The 22,983-nt window shown below is 35.6% G+C and overlaps 1 protein-coding gene across 3 annotated transcripts in view; it reads right to left on the bottom strand.

Moving 5' to 3' along the window:
- Nucleotides 1–17,428: 17,428 nt before the first annotated feature.
- LOC126857838 (lachesin-like) overlaps nt 17,429–22,983 on the bottom strand; it is a 250,168-nt gene continuing 244,613 nt past the window's right edge. For all 3 annotated transcript variants that reach the window (XM_050607649.1, XM_050607653.1, XM_050607650.1), the window contains one exon: nt 17,429–18,908. In XM_050607649.1, the coding sequence (XP_050463606.1) occupies nt 18,799–18,908 (110 nt within the window). In that variant the 3' untranslated portion in view covers nt 17,429–18,798. The remainder of the gene's footprint in view (nt 18,909–22,983) is intronic.

The following is a 22,983-nucleotide window of genomic DNA, read 5'->3' as shown; positions in this document are numbered from 1 at the left end:
AATATATTTCCTTCATTTGAACACACTGTGTTTCGCGAATAAGGGGGATCCTTTACGAAAAAATATAAAATTGAATTTTCAATACAGTAGAATAGCGTGGAGAAAAATTGCGTAGGGGAAAAATGTAAAAAACAAACACATACATGAAACAGCAACTCTTGTTCTCACCTGCATTACGTATTTTTAATTGCATGCCATGTTTTTTAGTTGTCTAACTGTAGACCGTGTAAAATCGTAAAATTCATATGCAACAAAACACGGCGAGTAAAAACATACCGATGTTAAAATATTTCAATAACCGGTTTAAAAAAAAACTCATTGTCAATTAATATTTTATGATATACATCTTGATTTATGTGATAAGTATTTATTTATCATTAATTATATTTTTCCTTAATCTCTCTGCTAAAATGAACAATTTACTTTATATAGAGCAGAAATATTTAATGACAACGTAACGACGGACCTATGGCAAGATGATAATCATGCGCGGATATATTTTTAAACATATTTTTTATACGACCACTTTTGGTCCCGTCGAAATTGGTAATTCCTTTGAGCCGCGCTTCTGGAAACGGAAGCGGAAAGAACTATCCGGAACATTATCATTTATATGAAATCCTTTGCGCGTCCTTATGCATAGTCATTATCCCGTCGCTTTTTAGTGCTGTCCCTCCAGAAGGAAACGGAGGAGCTGACGAGAGTAGTAGTTCGATACACGTACATACGCGCGGAGAAACGTAACATTCTTAATTAAAGGATGCTAGCCAACCTTCTTTTATTATAGGCATTGATTCGAGCTACGTTCAATTACGCTTTTGAGGGACGATCTAGCTTTCTGCAGTTTAACGTTTGTGAGCAAATTAATTTTAAAGATCGATGGATGCGAATTACTTGTCAATTGGTATCGCGCAAAGTTTAATCAAGCCTGAAACGGTGATATTTGTGTGAAAAAACAATTGAATATTTATTTCTATTCTAAAGTACTTTTTTTTTTTACAAATGAGAATGCAATTAGAATTTCTATTAGAAATATTGATGCGTATTACAGAAAGATAATTTATCATAGTAATAATATTTAATATTTTTAGTTTACGAGAATAAAATATTTAAAAAAATGTATCTGATAACATGTAAACAAGGTGGGAGTATATTTGAAAATACATCGCGCGTGTGGACTTTGCTTGCGTTTCTGCTGAATATACACATCGGGTCATATTAATTTTTATAAAATATAAAAGTTCAAATATACATATTTGAAAAAAAAAAACATTGAGATCTTGAGCGGGATATGAATAATATTCCTATCTTATCTCTTAACAGAGATACTTCGGTGATTAAAAATATCACCACACTTTTTCAAGGATCAATACTGTTCCGACCTCTAATAATTTTTTTTACGCAAAAATAATATGTATGAATAAATAAATAAATAAATACATAAATATATGTATACACGTGCACACGTATATTCTTGCGATGCACATTTTTAGAACGCGCCAAGCATGACGGTTTACCATAGCGTAACAGCGTAGGGGACGTAAGGATAAAACTTTTCGCGAGCTTTTCTTTATTTAAGGCGACAGAATGTACTTTCTCCGCGAGAGAGAGGGGCTTTAATGCAACATATAAGTATGACGACGATTTACTTCCTTCGCTGTTACATTTTTCTGCCTCGAAAGACAAAGCGCCGGTGTGAAATCTGAATATCTGAGGGCACGGAGTATAACGTTATACTCCGGCGGCGGCGAACGTAGGGGTGGGATGGGGTGGGGGGGGGGTAGGGGGAGAGGACGGTTGTGCATATATATGCGGTGCGCTTCATCATTCTCGATCTCGTATGTAAGGTGCATGTACATGGGGCTATACTTGCGCGGAATACCCGCGTGTAATACCAGAACTTTTGCGGCGTAAAGCTGTCGCGCGTCTACGACGGATAGATATATTCGCGTGTAACTTTGATCGCGCGATTCGAGACGAGCGCGTGATAATTTTGGAGATAAAATCCGAGGTATGGGAATGTGATATTCGTTACAACAAAGTCGCGATCGGACGGGAATGAAAGCTCGGAAACGAATTTATTGCGCGCGTTGGCAGTCGGCGTTGGCTTCCTATTTCGCGGTAATTTGAGAATTTGATCAAGCAACGTATAGATTGAAAAAAAAAAAAATAAGAGAATGAAAAAGGACGACGCGTGGTTTAAGAATATATTAGATTTCCATCGAATCCATCCCCACCGACGTAAACTCCATTCAGAAACGGCATTGCATCATTAAATTTAACGTCAAGTGGATTAAAATTTTGGATGAATTATTATAAAGTGAGCGCTTCAAATTGGGAAAAGGTAAAACTCACGGCGTAAAAAGCGAACGGCGTGAGAATGTGATATTGCTTAAACGAATCATGTAACATTGCTAAAGCGATAACATACATATTGTTGTGAATTTCTCTGCAAATGGCATTTCGTACGCTTCTCTTTTCCATATTTAATTTCCTGCAAAAATTTATACATTAAAATTAATCATTTCTCATATTCCATAAAATTAATTTCATAAAAATGTAAGTCAATCTGTACCAATCTTGCTTACTTGAATTAAAACTTCGTGAATGTTAAATTATAAAAGACTTGACAGAATAATCGTAAACAAGTAAATATACAGAGTGTCTATAAAGTCTGTTTCCACTCCCTGTATTTTGAAAACGGTTTAAAACGACAAATTACAACAACAAATTTAAAAAAACAGAGAAATTTATTTGTTACTATGGCAGTGCAGTTCTCCAAAATTCCCTTTGCAGAGAACAGGGAAAACATAAAAAAAATTTCATATTTTGGCATCATCTTAAATTTAATAGTTAAGGGAGAGGGGAAGGGGGCAATTCCTTTAATCTCCTTAAAAGAGTAGTCTCTCAAAATGATGGAACACATGTTTCATGTTTTTCAATATTTTGAACCGTTTCTGAAATATACGGGATGGAAACAGAATTTATAGATACTTTATATGAACCTAAATAAATAGAGAAAGAAAATGCTAATATATATTATAACATTATTCGTAATAAAGTGCATTTGCGTGAGTATTGTATGCTCTGTTTGCTTATCATGAAATGATTCATACATACATATCGAAGGTCATTGTTTTTAATGACATTGCATTTCATTCATATGCAATGAAAATTGCATAATGAAAGTTATCGTCGATTTAACTACCGGTTGATTCGTCACTGTATACAGGTCATTGGTGGACACGCTTGACGGAAATTTCGATATCGATCCCGCTACGCGAGACTCCGAGAATAATCAAAGCACCGTAAGGGCAATTTGGCAATCGATATCGATCGCGAGAAGAGCAGAAAAGACGAAACTAGCCGAATGCAAACGCAAAAAAAAGAAGCACAGCGAACACGTGAAGATAAAGGGGAGAGGGAGAAGAACGCGATATTATTCAGATCTTTGGAGGAAGCCGCCGTTGGGAATAGTGCTGTTTTAAACCGACCGGCCTCTTTAAGATTCCTCCGACTCCTCAAAAGCAATACAGTCTTTCGTACGTAAAAAAGAAGCAAATGCAACGGCGACGGTAGATACGATGCGGAGGGACTGCGGTGATGTAGATATATATGAACAGGATCCGTCGTCGTGATCGCGAGGAGGTAGGTCTCGTGCGACGAAGGGGTGGCTCGCTACGGAGAGACAGTGGCTCCCTGCGGTACACGGAAGGATCCTTGAATCCATTACGACGGAAGCGGAAGACGGTGTATCCGCGACGGATCCACCGGTGGTCGATGGTGTTTCGCGTCAAATGGAATCGGACGGGGGCTTGATCTGGTTACCCGTGTCGAGTGTCGTGCACGCGAAGAGAGGATTATATGCGATGAAGCCGATAATACGACACAGGATGCTATGTCCATGTCCAGTGATAGATTTAGAACGTTCATTTAAGACATGTACTCTAGACACGTATGCACACACACAACACACACACACACACACACACACACACACACACACACACACACACACACATACATATATATATATTTACAGTTCGTATTTTATTCATGCAAAATGAAATGCTTTTAATTAAAAGCAAATATATTTTGATTTAAAGACACATGTTTAAAGATACATTACGTCATTTTAATTGATCTTTTATAATGAATCTTTGAAGTGTGTATTTACTATATATATATATATATACTAAAAGTGACGTATGCAAATCTTTAAATGAAAATGCTTTTAATTAAAATAACGTGTCATTTTATATAAATAAAATAGAAATTGTAAGATTGCAATATATTTGGATATTATTCCTCGTGAAGATAACAAAATAATATAAGAATTCTACATAATGTGAAACTTGATATTGTGTCCGTAATAGAAAAACTTCACTATCTACTTATTATATATTTTTATTTATATTTGCACATTAAAAATTTTCATTAATAAGATATTTACCATCAAAACAATAACAAAGTTATGTTACATAACGACTTCGTTGCATTTTGTCGAAAATATTTTTCATCAGCTAAATGAAAGTATCGCGCGCAAACATCTACGAAACATGAGAATTAAATAAATAACACTGTGACAATGTACAAGCAAATTGTACGAAATAATCGTATAATGGATATTAACAGGAAAATTTGCAAATATTTTTCGCTTGCACGCTATCACTTTCTATATAAGTAGCATATAAGAATGCTAGTTTTTTTTATACAAATTATATTCTATATAAATTATTTTTACTTTATATATATGATATCAATGACATTAAAAGAGCGTAGAATGCACTGAATGCGCAAAACTGTTAAAATTGTTAATTAAATCAAACTCATGATAAAATTCGTATTGGAATAAATACATACATGTATGATATATAATCGTTATATATTTTACATAAACTTTTCGATTGACTCACATCAGAATTTCATGATGCAACGATGAGCGAAAGAAAAACAAAGTAAAGATCGCTAGTGGAGATACGGAGTTGCTGCGCGCGTTACAAAATACAGTTATCGCTTGCAGTGTAAACTGGCGATTTATTAGCGGAGCATTAAATCGAGAACGTATACTAGTACCTAGTGCATTTTCACCCACGTTCTCGTGCTTCTTTTTCCCGTTTCTCGCCGATGTGTGCCCGCCTTTTTTTACGTTTCGGCATTACCTTCGCCGGGCTAGTTTTATTTCCCGCGTTCAAAACTTATATACGTGCACCTGCAAATGAAATATCATAGCCGTGCACTCCCGGAAAGTACCTGTGACGGTTCAGCACAGGCAGTTTACCGGACTAATTAGACTTTATTACATTCACGGTAAACTGAATTAATTGGAAATGCCTGCGCGCTTTACGCGGCACGATATTTGCGAGATGATTGGCTGAATTAAGAGATTGAAAATTTCGTCATGGCGAGAAAAATTTAGCAACAAGAAAGAAAAGAAAAATAACAAGCAAACGGTATCGAGACTTTTTATGATACATTTTAATAGGAGAATAAACGCTGTACGAAACAACACCAACACATGGTATCGAGCATTTTTTATTCACTTATAATCGGCCTAGTATTTATATAAGCCGATATATTTTATAAAATTTAATAGATACAAAAAAGTGCAATTTTTCCTATTTATCATGCGATTAAATTATAATAAGGGTATGAGATAGATTAATACAAAATGACATACTTCTCTCTCCCTTTATTCATATATTTGAATCTAGATGTAATTTATCACAATAAGGGAAATATATAAAGATCTATGATGTGATGTGTGGATGAAACGTATTTTTTTTTTTTTTTTTGAACATAAAAATGTGATAGGTAGGAGCGCTTGTTCGGTAATTATAACTTTATTCTCAATTGACAATATTCTTTCCAAGTGATAAATGAAGGTTTTCCGTTTTTACAAGAGTTTTAAACACAATCTATACTTACAGATTAAATGTAGCAACATTTATAGATTAACACTACGTAGCGAGTTATAATGCACATTAAAAGCGATTCGCAGCTTTCGCATTGTCCCATGTGCCCTGCTCTGTTAATCCTATCGATAATAGAGGAGAGGCATTGCCATTGTTGTAATCGCGTAATCGTGCATTTGGCTTACATCTTTCCTTCGCGCTTGTCGAATATCGATCGGCAAACTTGAACATCTTTTACAAAGATTTTCTTATCGAATCGCTTCGAAGCGATTTTAGGCTTCTCTCCTTAACTTCGCAGCAACATAATCGCAGAAAAAAAATGCTTTAATTTGCATTGATATGATCCACGATATCATATTTTGGTTATTCAATTAGCGTCAAATTTATGCAGCTATTTGATTCGAAATCCGATCCAGATATAATCTAAATATGAGGCATTAATTAAGCGACTACGTTCAACACAAAATGAGCAGCGAGAATACGAATTTGCATGAGTTTGCAATTTGCTTCTAAGTACGTCAGTACAAGTTTTCGCAACAAAATTGTGACAGAGAGTTGCTGAATGCACTTTGTGATACACCGTGATATTGCTAATAAAAATACAAAGCTCTTAACTATGCTGAACTAAATATGATAACGAAAACTGAGTGTATGAGTATAGCAAGACTGTCAATAGACGAATTACACATATGCTTTTATCACCATTCATGATACCATATCAAAGATCCTATAAATATCTGCAAGTTAAGAAGACAATGCCGATGCGCTTCGAACGAGTGACAGACGCATGCATAAAAGTATCGTAGAAACACTTTGGAAATCCGGAAAGCAATCTCGCGTCTTACTTTAAGTGTTTAAGTGGAAATGCGTAGAAGAAGAAGAAGAAGAAGAAGAAGAAGAGAGAGGACAGACTGTCGTCGCGCGCCGACCTTCTTTCCTTTCCGTTAATAACTACGTGTTACGCCATATCGATCTAAGCGGGTTACACCTACGTTTATGTATACCTATGTACAGGAACAAAAAAATCGGAAAATCGCCGATCGGACCACGAAAGAAATCGGCCCGCCAGAATCGCGGCTTCTAATATCTCTTCTCTCTCTCTCTCTCTCTCTCTCTTAGTCTCTCTATAATTGCGTTAAACAGTAACAATTAATATAATAATATTATCCTCGCGACCGGCTTTTGTGGCGGGCGTGCAACGGGATTTCGCTACGATATATATGAGACTTACGACAGCGTGATAATTATTGTTTGCTTTCCCTCCCCCTCCCCCTCTACAAACTAGGTCCTTTGTGTGAGTTTGTTGCTCGAGCGTCGTCATTATCAGGGCTGTGAGTCGCGAGTCAGGGCGGTGTGGAAAAACGGTATCTCGGCGAGATGTTCTTTCTTTTGTGTGTAAATGTCTTCTTTGATATATATATATATATATATTTATATTCTGAAAAACATATGGAATCTCTTAAAGTATTACTGGAATTAACGAGTTACGTTAGAACTTTTTAACGGCGGACCAAAGTTCTTTTTCGCATCAAAGGAGATGAGATTAATAAATGTAACGAAAGAGCGAGTATGTAATATTCACACAGGCCTGAATTATGTAATTTAGACGCTTTCGTCGAATTCATAAAACGATATGAAAAAAACATGTCTCTCTAATTTTCTGATCTTGTTTTCCCAATATCAATGAAACAGATAAATTATTGCATGCTCGAGTAAATTTTTTGGCACAGAGTCTGGAATTTAATCCGCCCTGACTTCTTTAGGACTAGAAAATTCGACATTATCGACTAAATTCGGTGGATAATTTAAACGCCTCACGCTCATCCCAAATGAAAAGCACATTGATTCGTCTCTAATCCAATTACATGTTAATAGGTATTCGTTATCGTTAACTATATCAATGGCTTCTCGATGGCCTATACATCCTACGATCTGTCTGCGGGATGGACGAAAATACGAAGCGCGAAGACTTAAAGTTCACACGCCCAGCGACTTATCTCCCGTATCGCAGTCGCGAAATGTTTTGCATAATCAAATCAGCGGATATTTTTGCATGCGAGGATTCAATGAAGCCTCGTCAATGTTAAGTGAATCGCGTTTGCGTTATGCTCGTGGATAAAATTACAGTTTACATTCGATCGCGGTGAAAACGTGAACGCAAATTTGGATTAAATTATCCGGATTATATTTCAATATGTATATATATATATATATATATATATATATATATATATATATATACACATATACTTGTGTATACGATTATTGCTGTGCGTTTTGATTTAAATTATAAAACTCACACGCGCACGTGCGTATTATTTTTTTCAGAAATCGAAATTCGTAATATAACGTAATAAATGTTGAATGTTAATATCGTGATTGGTGAACCGTTTTCCATTTATACGAATCGCGTTTCGTGTTTGCGATAATCAATTATTTATGTCTTATCACGCGTACGGAATATAATCAACGGGAGTGTCATACGCGAAAGCCCATCCCCCTGCACGCATATTCACATGCACACACGCATACATATTACACCACGCACACACATACGCGTATATATTCACGAATTTGGCACTTATTACGCGGTAAAGTATGTACATGAAAATTTATATACTAATCGGGAGTGAAGCACCCACGAGAAGTGACATCACCGATCGTTAATCGGATCGCACGCGATCGGGGCACACATGCTTAAAATGTTTATACAAATAACCGAAATTAGGATTTATACATTTAGCTATGTACAATTGTCTTACAGCTTGCGCGCCGAATTTCTAATCATCGTTTAATCGAGTCGAGGATCAGCGTAATGTAACGGAAAGGCCGATCTGTTTTCTTCAATTTTTTTTTTTTTTCGATTGCGAACGCAATTCGGCGCGCAATCGCGAGATTAATATATTAAAATTTATAAACCATTCCGTTCACTTTTTCATTTTGAGCACCGAAAATGTTTATCTCATGCAATTCTTACGCAAACATTTGATATAATAATACATTAAAGTATAAGCAATAATACTTTCAACGTGTTTTACTGTACGATTGTTGTGCTCGTACGCCGGATTCCTTTTTCAGCGTATTGTTGAAATCGCGCTTTTTTTGCGGAGTTCGGTGTAAATGTAGCGGATTAATTCCTGGCATCGTGCAAAACTATTTAAGTTCGTTGTTCCGTATTTTGCGTACAACATTGCATAGTCCATCCTAATTTATTTAACACATAGAAACCGATAATTCCTTCTCTCTTTCGCTGATTTATTATTGTTTATTATTGATTTATTATTGTATATGTTTCTCTAATTTCACAATGTATATTATTGAACACATTGTATATTATTGATTATTATTTTATTAATTAAATTTACGCAAATGTGCAGAAATATTGAGAAATATTTGATAAAAATGAGAAATATTTAATAAAAATGTCGCTAAAATATTATTCTTGCAAACACACGTAAAAGAATTCTAAATTTTGATATTTAGATATTTATGCATGAGATATTTATATCCAACTTGCTTTATTCACAAGAGCAAGTTTCACAATAGAAACAAGCAACTATGTAAAATACGATGTTGTCTCGAAATTTACATAGGAAAACATATACGATATACGCTCTGCACGTGATGCACGCGAGAGAGATTACGATTTACATTTACATTTAATAATCATGATGCATGTTTGCCATTATCTCACATATCGATAAACAATGATATCACACTCGGTTATCAAACCTCAAGCGAGTCATCAGTCATATGTACTTCTTATTCTGTAAAATCTGTCGGATAATTTTAGACATTATATGTCGTATGGACTGACTTGTAAAAGTCTGAACATGTATCAGAGCTTGGTATTTAAATTTACTTTCAGCAGTATATTTTAACGTATCGATATTGTCGAAGAGAAATGCGTTGCTATAACAATAAAAGGATTCTCTCGAATATATTTCACATAGAGAAGAGATCTCGCGATTAATTGGCAGTTGCATTCGCGCCTCTCAACAAGAGGCGGGGCTCGATCATCTCGATCGTGCGACGGGACGATAGTACCTCGACGCGCATGTATCCATATGCGATTTAATATCCACGACAAAATACCGAATGCCGCGAGATTTATAGCGGTATTTCCTGATAGTTGTGTCCGAACGGAATGACTAGGGCCGGCCAATTTTGTCGTACCAATCTGGCGATTATGAGGTATCGGCGGACCGCAAAAGTGTAGACCCTCGCAGGCCGCACGGACAGCTCGCGGCCTCGTAATTCAGGACAATAGGTGCGTTCGCCCCCCCGTAGATGAGAGGGTGTAAAAGAGAGTGGGGGGAGGGGAACGACGTCAAATCGGGGGTTTGGACAATGTTTGGCCGTCGAGGTGGTGCGCACGGCGCGATAACCGGCAATACTTTCGCGGCCGTCATCCTATTATGAATGGGCCGTGTTAAACGAGGCGGGAAAAGCTCGCAAGTACATCGCAAAGTGATGATACAGGCTGTGTATAACAGGATCCCCCTATATATATATAACGACGCCCCCGCTTGCCCTTTCTATTTCACCCTTCCTCTCTCTATCTCTCTCTTCCTCTCCAACACTCGATATAACTGGCCACCTCCCTCTCTTCCGCTTTCCCTGTTATACTTGTTATATACGATTTTACGTATGTTTCCCGATAATCGCGTTGAAACAGCACTTTCATTTAGGTCGCACGAAAATAAACACGCAAAAATAATACATAAATAAAGATCTAATTTAGAAGAGGAAATTATCCCTAAAGTGGATAGCTTGTTAGCAATTTTATTTATTAGTCGTTATCAAAAATCTTCCCGCAATTTGGAGCATATGTATCTTTTTTTTTTTTTTTTAGAGAAAAATGTTAGATTTGTTGATGGCTTTTTAAAGTGTAGTTCTACTTCTATAAATATCGATAATTATATTATAAAAAATTTTGAATCGATCAAGGAGAAAAAATCTTGTGATATCCAAATTAATAAACGCTTATTTACACGTGGAAACAAAATACACTTGCGAAAGATCTCGAAGAATGATTGAGTAAAATGAGATGATATAAAAAGAGAAAATGCAACAAATTACGTTCGTTTAAGGATAACACTTTGGCGGCTTTACCCTATTATGAATGAGCTTGTGTTAAATAAGGCAGGTGGAGAGTATATGGGCAAAGTGAAGATGCATGCCGTGTATAACAGGATTTTCTATTTCACCTCCTTCTCTTCTCCACTTTTCCTGCTCCGTCCGTTATTTCGCTGATATTCTACGATTTTGCGTGCACTGTGCTCGTTGGAGCAACATTGCAAAAATACGCCCGTCATGTGGCGTCGTACGTTGCGGATAAAAAACCGACCTGGCAACCAATCTCACGTATCGTGGTATCGCATCGTATAACCGGCGCACGTCAGCGAATTTAAGAGGCTTCTGAATCATAAGGAATTTTGATATCGTCAGAAAAATATACTGTATTTTGTAGCTATCACGTGAATAGTACGCGTGATATCATGATACAGTTCGTAGTCACGATATACCAATAAATGATCAATAAATTCCCGCGCTTACACATTTATGTTGTGTATATATATATATAAAAAAAATATTTTTTTAAAAAATAAACACGCTAAAATATTGTATATACCACGGTTATTAATTATATTACATTGATATATTAAACTAATCATTTATTAAAATTAATAATTGTTTATTAGATGAAGAAAAATGGGATCCATATATATATATAATTTTTTAAAATTTATATATACTTGTTAATTTATTGATGATTTAATGATTTATATATATAAATCAACAGTTGTAAAAGCTGATTTGTTTGAGCCTTTTATCGTTTATAAGTTTCTTGAATATTACATATAAATTTCTGATAATACGGACAAACTTCCTCATCGGTGCGGTTAATCGTTCTTACATCTCGCGATCGTTTTTCACGCGGAAAATTACACTCCCACTGCGCGATGAATGTAGCCTGTAAAGAGAGGACAAAGGAAAATGAAAACAAAAGATGGCAGATTGAATTCATTCGGAGACAATACTTAGGCGGCCGTAACCCGTTACGGACGGATCGTAGTAAACTGGGCGTGAAATGCTTTGAGGAGAATTGGAATTTTGTCACGAGCGGCTACGCGAGTTGATATCGAGATACGTCAGTTTATCGACGTCGACGGAAAAATAAACACGGCCAAAGCGCATTCGATCGAATGACATTCTTTACCGCAATAAATGTAATATTATCACGTGAATACGAATTTAATTTTGTGGAGGTATATTTTGTTTTTTTATTTTATTTTTTTAATTTATTTTATATTCATGCTTAATGTGTCTAATATATATATATATATATATATATATATATATATATATATATATATATATTTGTCAAATATTTCGATATTTGCGATACCGAGATGTGGAATGTGACAGTAGGAGTAGACAGTGCGAAGAGAGGATTTTACCGGGCGGAACAAATATTACAAGACGCGCAAGTTACATAACAGAAATTACAACGCAAAGGTACTTTTACGTAATGCAGAATAAACGTTTTCGTTGGAACGAAGGTAAATCTTCACGGGCGCATTCACGAACAATATCGCAGAAGACGAGCTTTTCTCATGGAAATATAATATATATTCCACGTTGTGTCGCACGCTGGATATAACGACAATCGTTTAAGCTACATTAATAGCATCGGTGAAGGCACTGCATGCATTGTAGCGGATACAACGGAGATTTTTAAAATAGCTCTGACGATAACAAGAGCTGACGATATTACGAAAAATTGTAACGCGTCATTAATAGCAATCATGATAATGATATTAATGGCGTTTAGATTGCAGATGGTTGATGAAAATTAATGAGGCAAGCACGTAATTCGCGATGCGCGCAATTAATATGCGACGAAAGATCATTTCATTCGCGTTGTATTGAAGCTCGAATTTTTGAATATTTTTTTGAATATTCTTAGAGAAATAATACGTTTTACATATAAATATTTTCTCTCTCAAGATTCGAGAATTAAAAATACTTCATACTAATGCCGCGGTATATTAAACTCATTTGCGAACATTACTTTTCTCTCCATTACATAATTGCGGAATAAGGAGGAGAGAAAGTACATCGTAAAGTCTAACGTTCGCTATTAGTATGTCTTTTTTCTTTGTTTTTGGTTTTATAAGACAGAAAAATATACACGAAATATATATAAGATAGATTTAAAAAAATAGAATCTAATGTTTATAATTAAAAAGAAATTAGAACATCACGATGAGAAACTTGATTACGTGAGAATGGAATTATGAATCGATTAGAAAATGTAACATACATTTTAGCATAGAATAGAATTATTACTCGTGAAGCAAAAATCGATAATTAAATTTCAATTTCTCATTTTATATAATTATTGGCAGAAATTAGAGAATCTAATGTTTTTAATTAAAAAAAAATTAGAACAACATGATGAAAAACGTAATTACAAAATGGAATTACAAATGGATTAGAAAATGTAATATAAATTCTAACATAGAACAGGATTATTCGTGAAGCAAAAATCTATAAATTACTCGTGAAACAAAAATCTATAATTAAATTTAAATTTCTCATTCCATGTGACTATAACGTAATCGATAAAATAGAAATATAAAATCGGCAGAAATTATTTTATAACTCATAGAATCAGAAACATAGTTTTGTCAGATTTGACAAATCTGGAAATCAACATTTAAATTATTTTTTGGTAATGTATGTTAAAACTGATATTTCTATTTAAAAGAAATATCTTATATCAGAATCCGAGAAATATTTTCTATTATAATTTTGAAAAACATTAATAAAATGACATATATTTTTCGTTTTGACTTGTATTGCCCAATTAACATCTGTAATTGTACTGCTATTTTTTTTAAAAAAAAGACAGAAAATATCATTACACATTTAAATCTTGAATAATACGAATATAAATAAAATTTTTAAGAAAAATTCTATCGATTTAAAATGGGTCATAAAATTTCATTTTCTTTCATATCGAGAGTTTTATTTCAATGAAAATTTAATAAAAAATTGATTATTTCAATATTTAACGTTAAATCTTAAAATGTTAATGAAATCTTAGGATAGAAATATCTCAAAAAGTTACGACTGATAACAGCTTACACTCAATTCTTCGATATTTAAGGTGATTGTAATTTGTTTTAGATAAGTATGTATATGTTTCGAAAGATTAAATATAATTTAAATATAATTACGATAATCGTAATTAGATGTGACATATATTTTATACATAAAAATATCTGGATGAATGTTTCTTACATAAAATGATTTAGCTTCTTTTTGCCTTTTTACGAAAGACTTCGAATCTTAGTAGTTGTCATTGAATGATAGATTTTAAAGCGAAATTCGTTTACGTAGCAGTTTTTAGAAAATAATCGTGCAGACTCGTGGAATTTTATTGCTGCTTTTTCTTAAACGAGCGTAGCTTTTTAAAGGAACATCTTTTTACTGTTGTAATAATGAATACGGACATAAATTCCCATAGAAGCGGAGGGAATATCAAGCTTTCCAGTTTAATACTTAACATCTTCGTAAAATATACTTCGTTTTATATTTGAACAGATTCCATCTATTACGCAAATGTATAAGATAGAAACATTGCTGAATAACAAAATTGCGTAATAACGAAAAATATGATTATACGCATTAAGTTATCACGATTTAACGGCAGTCAATTCTTTAACGCGCGCACTAAAATAAAATTTTGGGACGATATATACTCGCGCGAGATGACCGAATAACGCAGGTACGTAACTCAATAACGTGAAATGCATCATATATTTCCTATTGCGATGTATTCACGGAAAAAAAAAAAAAAAAATTTCGACGTTCTGTATAATTTAACGACATCCGACCTCGACGGTTCTCGCGATGAATCGCGCGGTCTATGAACCGGGATTGTCGTCCCGTGAATCATAATATATATATACTGCTCGAAAAATGCGTCATTCATATATGGTGTGCCATTGTTGTCAATCGCGGCGGCAGCGTGTAAACCACCGCATTTTCTGCTTATTAATCGCGTAATATCGCACGCTCGCGATTAACTTGCCTATGCATCCAGGGACGAATGTGATTATATATTTACTGGAGGGCTCAATTTAATATAATTTTAAAGCTTCAAATATATTTTTAATACATATATTTCTCTCGTTTTTCTACTGATATTTTGTTATATTTTATAAGGTGATCACTAACAAGTATGAAGCTTCAAAGTTGCGACTAAATGGGAAACAATTCGTCGTTTAATTCGTATTCAATTTTATTTTGTAAAAAAATATTTTATTTTCTACACATTGTTAAAATATCTAATAATAATAATAATAATATTAATAAAACATTTGCAAAATTGCAATACAAATGTAAAGATCTTCATTGACAACCCTGACAAAAGTATTTGCGATTAAAATTCTGAATTAAACCCAAAGCTTTATTGGCATCTGGATGAATCCGTCCCTGGAACGCGCATCCTTTCGTAGCTGCGATCGCGGTGATGCGTCCGCGGCCGTATCATCTCCGATATACAAATATACATCGGGCGTATGTACGATACGTATGTACGATACATAATCGCGAGTCGCATATATAAGCGCGTGTGCGAGTGTAACGACGTTGCCGAGCAGTATCTCTGTTACGCCTGGATTGCCGTGGACTGTGGCCGCGCTCACGCATCGCTTAACATAATCCCCCATCCGACCGGGGACTACATAGATTACGGAATGATACCTCCGAAGCACCTCTGTACAATTATATCGGCGCGAGATTATATATGTATATTTCGAGGCGCGCGTGTTGTGTGCACGATGGTCGCTTCGCGAGCTTCCCGTGCGCGCATTTCCGGAAGCGAATCGAGATAGAGAACGGAGCGGTCAAGGTGTATCCTTTTGATATATCCAGAGATCGGTAATCCCTATGAAACAAATCCCGGCGAGTCGTGTTACCGAAACGGAGCTGTGTCCGCGCGCGCGTGCGAGAGAGAGAGAGAGAGAGAGAGAGAGAGAGAGAGAGAGGAAAAGATCGGAATGCGCCGGCATGTCACCGTTCGTTCTTTTGAACAAGATCGATAATACATCCGTGTAAGAAAGAGAGAGATATACAGAGACCAGGTCATATTGCTAAAATTATTTCTCAAAGAAATGATACACGTCGATCATATTTAATTGTAGAAAAAAAAAAAAAAAATCTTTCATCTTATGAATTATGTTAAGAAGAGAATATCAAGATAAATTTTATTAAAGCCAAAATGTAACTTTGCGATTTACATCGCGCTTTTCCTGATTCGCAAGATATACAGCTCAACTTTGTAGTTCCGCGCAAGCACAACTCTTGCCGCAAGACTTTTCTTAAGGCTGCGTAATACTTCGAATCGAAGTTTATAATGTCATCTTAAAACTTATCATATAATGCAAATATTGTGCAATTAATAGTGCAAAAAAATTGTAATTTAAAACTGCTTTCTAAACATAATTTTATTGAACAAAGTTTATCACGTATGCGTAATGGAAAAAAAGAATTTATATATAATTGAAATATATTAAATATTATAAATTTGCAAAATTTTAAGTGGTTTTGTTTTAGAGTTATTATCATGGCCGATAACTGGAATAGTAATTAGCATAAAGTACTAGTAAAACGCTGAGATTTTGATACGTATAATGGTGCATGTAAAGCCTTATGAATGAGAAGAGCGGGAAGCAATTAACCACCGCGCAGAGACTTCCGGTTAGAGGGAAATGTTGCTGATATACATGTGCGCGTGTTCCTTTATATATAAAGTAATTTAATTTCACGCTCGTGTATTAATTCAGTTCTGATGTATTGTACCTGCGTTAGAAATCGTGCGCTTGTATTTGTGTAAAACGATTCTCTCGCGGCAATAACCGAGCGAGATCATTTCGTTAACGGACGCACGCAATTATGGCGCCCAGATGAGAATCATAACTTTCAGATAATCAAAAGGAATCGTATATAAATTGTAAATTATAATTTCAGCTTTTCTTTGAATCTATAAACGTGATTATTCTATGCTGTAACTTTAACCGAATTAGTTCTACATGCTATTTAATAGTGGCAGTGGAAGGCAGTATCGAGGTACGCTGTACGAAATAAAATGAAAAAATTTTATGGAACGTTTAATTAGCGAATAATAATGTTCCGTGTATGTCATAATTAAAAATTGTCAACAGTGTGTTTTAGCTCCGAAATATATGTCCCTTTAAACAAGAGGAGAACACTTAATGAATTATATAATATTCATAAATTTTCACGAAGCAATAATGTCATCCACGATGAATCCGGATATTGGAAGTTGATATAAATTTTATTGGACAATAATATATGCCCTGATCGGCAGTAAATTTTATTTTGGTCCATAGAGAACTGACAAGTTGCGCGCGATAAAATTTATGCAAAAGCAGCCATTCTATTTTCTTGTCTTTTATATTATCAAAAAATTTGTTTCTATAAAATGTCTATATTTTTTATGTATGTAATACATTTATACACGCGATATATATTTATTCATACGTACACGATGTAATTCAATATTTAAATTCTAATGAAACATTTTATTTTTTAATATTTTAATTCATTCACATTTTTATTGAAGTTTCTCTATTGCATTTCTTTCAAAAGTTTATAACCTATTGGTTAGAAACTTTTGCGACATATTTTTATTTTTTTCCGTAGAAAAGTCTCGATGATTCCTATGTTATCATCTCGCTTACTATTTCAAAGGGACATGGCCACTCCGTCGCTATTTTTTACGTGCCGTGGCATTAATCAAATTCCCCTTGCTCTCTGGAGAGAGCTCTCTTAGACGTTTCCTCATTGCGTGTTAGTTTCAAGGTGTGCCGGTTTATATGTCGAGAAAACGTATAATTCTTTTGTTTGACTTATGAATTGTTTGGTTACGGAACAACGATCCTTGATTACAGACTTGCGTCAAAGCAATATTTCTCTAGTTAATTTTCATTAAACAAGCATTCTTCACAATTTCCATCGTATACTTTTCGCGAGACATGTATAAAATATTATTATTATATTATTTTAGAAAAATTATCTCAAAAAATCAAAAGCTATCATAAAAAATGTAATACGATATAATAGAATTTATCCAAATCTATATTTTCTTCCGGTAATTTATCCGAATACATTTCATTTTTTTTTTTTTTTTTAAATCGTCTCGAATATTTTCAAATATATTCGGCGTTTAGTGATATTAATATTTAGGATTTATTAATGTCACTATTCATCGTCATGTTGATATCAATCGTTCTTTCTACTCGTTTAAATTTTGAACCTTTGTGAGAGTCGCTGATCAAAGCGAAGCGCGATAATCATTCGATCTTGCACGCAAAAATTTCATACAGATTTCATAGAGAATTATCTGACGTCCATAACGAGAATGGAATTTGTCGACAGCCAGGAATTTCACCGTACTATCCTCCCCGTGAGGACCATTTAATAAGAATAAAATTACGAAATACCTTTCTGTCATCGTGAAAATCTCTCAATCCGATTCGTGATGATCGTACCATTCGACGAACAATACATAAAGCGAAATCGGAGTCCATTCCGGATCGGAATACATTGATGTCTGTCGATCGTAAACTAGTTATCCGTTTGCGAGCATGACTTCCTGTTCACTTCCACGTAACCGCACATATCCCGCGTAAACTCATCGCGAACTCCGCAAAAAGCGCGTTCCGTGCAAAAGATACGCGATGATATATTCTAATAGGAACCGGAATTTCCTCGGGTTCCTCGTTGTGTCGTCCACGCCACCCCACCTTGGGTTGAACTTGTTTTCCTCCGCACGACGGACGTCTTAATTCGCCGTCTGGGGTACGTAGGGGGGCATATAGGGCCCGGTGAGAATGTACTGCACCGCCACGACCATCAACTGCGGCGCACTCCATCTGATGATGTATGCGCTTCCTGAAACAGAAATGCATTTCGCGTGTTATTCTCGGCGCACGTTATGCACGAGGCTTCTACGTGCGCGAATTTATGTATACGGGGTGTCTTCGCGAGATATCTCGCGATATATTTTACCCGTGAAACTGTCTCTTAAATTAATATAGAGACAATTTCCCAAGAGATTATCGAGCCATCAATAGCCTTTTAATTAAAAGTATATAAAAATTTATGGATTCTGACAAATTGAGCTTTAAAACTTACTTCAAGATATCATCTTATTAAAAAGAAACCCAGTAAGGATATCAAGCATATCCCCTGTATATTTTAGATGATCCACCTGAGACTGCGACAATTCTTCTTCGCGCAGAGAGAAACGTGGCTGACTCGCTATGGAAATGTCGTTTCGAGCGTTTAACATCCTCGCTTCTACATTCATTTTTGCCTATCCACTTTAAGTCAAGAAAAGAGCTCTCGAGCTCCTTACGTCATTTTTCAAAACAGTATCTTCTTTATTGCAAATTCTCGTGCGACAGAAATGTTTCCGCTTTCCACGCTTCGATTTGAATTTCTGATCAGAGACTTCCTCCCCGTCACCATTGAGAATCACCAATATTCCTTATTGATCGTTCCATTTTTGCCATCCGCGTTTCAATATATATAACGACATCTTCGGAAAAATCTATAATTCTATGACTAAAATATCACAAAGATAGAGGAATTTTCTAGCATATCGATACCGGCTGTTTGTCACATATTGACGCGTAAAGAGATCAGACTCAATATAGAATATCGAATATAATGATAAAATCGATATCTATTCTTAGATTGAACTTTTTCTAATTATAAGAGAGTCCATCTGACAAATTTAAAATTCAAAATGTAAAATTTATTCTTGAAAGCGGCGATATTATTGTATAAATCGATAAAATTGTCAACCAAATATGCGGAAATATTAAGGTCCATTAGTGTGTCGATTAGTCAGATATATTTACAAATTACAATGAATTATTCATATTTATTGGAACTATCATTAATTCTGTCATGGAGTTAATAAATCTCATATGTGTCATCTATTTTCATTCGAAAACCTACCGAACCGAAATGTCATCTACGCGAAGCGTGTGCTTGGAAAATATGTTGGCCGTAGAATATGTCGGTGTCACTCGTCAGTACGATTTGCATATCTACCTCTCTACATTCATTTACATGTCGGATGCACGAAAAGACCGTTCCTGCTACCGTAATATCATAACATTAACGCCTCGTGTACGACGTTAACGCTATTAAAAAAAAAAAAAAACATATATAACAACTTATCGCGGAATCAGTTGAAAGTGTATTGTAAAATGTACTTTCCAGACTATATTTGTGAATCTCTCCTACGTTAATGTTCGGGTAACTGCAATTGAGCTGTAAAACAAGGAGCGCAATCGTTCGAAGATACATTATTAAGTTGGTAACTAATTTATACCGGGAACATATTAGTAGAATCAATAGAGCGTTGCTAATAGCTCGCAGTACCAGAGGGAGTTTACGATTAATCAGATTAATCAGCTCGATATATGTCGTTAATTAATCACATTACATCCCGAATTAGATGCTTCTGACAGATACAGATTTATACTGACAAATAGAATAGCTCGTATGAAGATGATTTTTAAATAATTATTAAATATCTATTTTCTGATTGAATTGATCATCGAATCCGACTTGTATCGAGTGTTCCGCAAATAGAATAAGTCAAACATTGAAGAATCTCGTTAAAGTACACGCTATAAATATTATATAATACCTTAAATCACCTAGATCTTTCTTAAACTCATTACATTTCGTAAATTTAATTTATACCGCTTTTACAGAGTAAATCGCTCGCTTAATCTTTTTCCCTGCAGCCAGAAATCTGACCGTTTTTACACAAAGCTCGTTATCTCGGTAATTACGTAGGCAGGGCAGGGTTAAACGGCGACTAGAAATTGGTCGCGCGAAACTTTAAATCTCAGTTTAGAAATTTTACGGTCTATATTTTCGCGCGATAGCTTTCGACCGGGTTGGCGCCGCCGCCGTTCGTGAGAGAAAACTATATGCATCCCGGCTGCCTCGTTGCTACGAACGAGAAATGACGAGGGTGCGCGAAGCGCATGGGGTTGAAGGCCTCTGGATAAGCGGGGGAGAACGGGAGTTTCTAACGGAACTTTTCGTTCGAAAATCCCTCGGGTGTGTCTCGAGTGCCATCCGTGATCGTGGCCCCAGTCGAGCGAAACTACAGCCGAGAGATCTCTTTGGTTTTTCGATAGACATGCGCCATCGGGATGCGTTGGTCGGGATATTGCGCAACGCCATCCGGGATTATCCGAAATGCCTTTCGAGTTCCAGACGTAACTCTCGCGCGATTAATCGTAAAGAATCGGCTAGAATCCTTTTGGCCGTTTTCGGCTTTGATGCGACTATTGTGTGTCCTCGCACGCACACGCGTCTTACAAAATTAAAATTCTACGAGAAGAAAAGTGAAAAAAAAGGAACAAATCAAAACATCATATTTGTTTCAAAATCAAATCTTTGATATTTTTAAATTCGCTATTTTATTAGTGTAGAACTGCTAAGAACTTACTACGAGTTCGTGTATATTACAAAAAACAAAGATCATAACATTATATCAAAAAACATATGTAAACATGAGACTCATAAAGTGCCAATTTATTACACGTTCATAACAATTTCAGCTTTGAAGAATCGCTCCAAGTCGAATCAAATTTTACGACAAGAAATACACGCTAGAATGTCGCTGTATCATATCGTATAAATAAAATAGCAACTGATGCGTGAAATGTACCTTACAAAATATCTATATCAGTTGTCTCTACAATATCGATAAAAGCTCCCCCGCAAATAATGTTTACACATTTATCCGCAAGCGGGAGAGAGAGAGAGAGAGAGAGAGAGAGAGAGAATGTGTCGCATCTACTACCATATGCATCGTTCCTATTGTTACCGTACCGTACAAGTCAATAATGTAGTCGGGCTGTTCTTGAAAATAACCTGCGCCACGTGGACAATCTCAAATTGATCCCGGAAAAAGGATGAAAGAGAGACGTTCCCCCTGGACGTTTCCATAAGATTTTATTTACGTTGCCGCCTGATTTATTGTCGATCCGGCGCGGCTCTCACGCATTCACGTTCGCGCGCGCGGCCAACCACTATATTTTCCATACGAATCGTATGGAAGTGCATGCCGGGGAAATATATCGGTCGTTGCAACGCTCGCACCCCGTAGATGCAATGGGAGGGAATGGGATACTACCCGCCTACAGGCTTCTATCGTGGACACAGCGCGGTATAACAGATTACTCCCTATTACGTCCAATATGTCAAGCCGCGCGGACGACGAGGAGTCAAGCATTATATTGCAAAATAAAATGGTTCGCGTGCAACGTCCTGGTGCATATACCTATATGTATAACAGCCACGCCGAGCTTCGCCTGATCACTGGTCCGGCGTAAAATATCGCCGGCCGGGAAACATGATGCACGTATTATTGGCACTTTCCTCGAAGAATTATGTACTTTTCATATTGCTGCGTGCATTTGTCGTAGAATGCAAAATAAGACTCGATACGCGAATCGCTCCATCGTCGCTGACTGGTGGAGGTGAATTTCGAAGATTCGACTAAATCGAAAAGCGCACGCACCGGCGAATTTGAATGCAGCGCACGATATTGACAGGTGTCACATGGCAAGCAAAGATATGGAATATCTTAAGCGATATGGTTTCGGTTATATGAGGATGATCAATATGAGCGAAGCTTCATTGTTTCTCGGGCATATTATTTACAAGTAAACTTTCCGTTCGGTAAATAGATGTTTCACGATGCTAGAATGTTTTAGACATTAATTACATTATTATGTTACGCTTGAATCCCGATTATATTACGATATAAATAACATATATATTATTCAAAAAGTATATCGTTTCTTTTGCCACGAAATACAAATGTGTTGAGTTAATATTGACAAATATTTATACATACATAATAAATGCGATATATTTATTATATTTGCGCAGACACGAAAGCGCGATTGTTTTTATGAAAACAATT

The sequence above is a fragment of the Cataglyphis hispanica genome, chromosome 23, assembly GCF_021464435.1.
Source record: "Cataglyphis hispanica isolate Lineage 1 chromosome 23, ULB_Chis1_1.0, whole genome shotgun sequence".
Taxonomy (NCBI): Eukaryota; Metazoa; Arthropoda; class Insecta; order Hymenoptera; family Formicidae; genus Cataglyphis; species Cataglyphis hispanica.
This window is presented reverse-complemented; position numbering and strand designations above follow the sequence as displayed.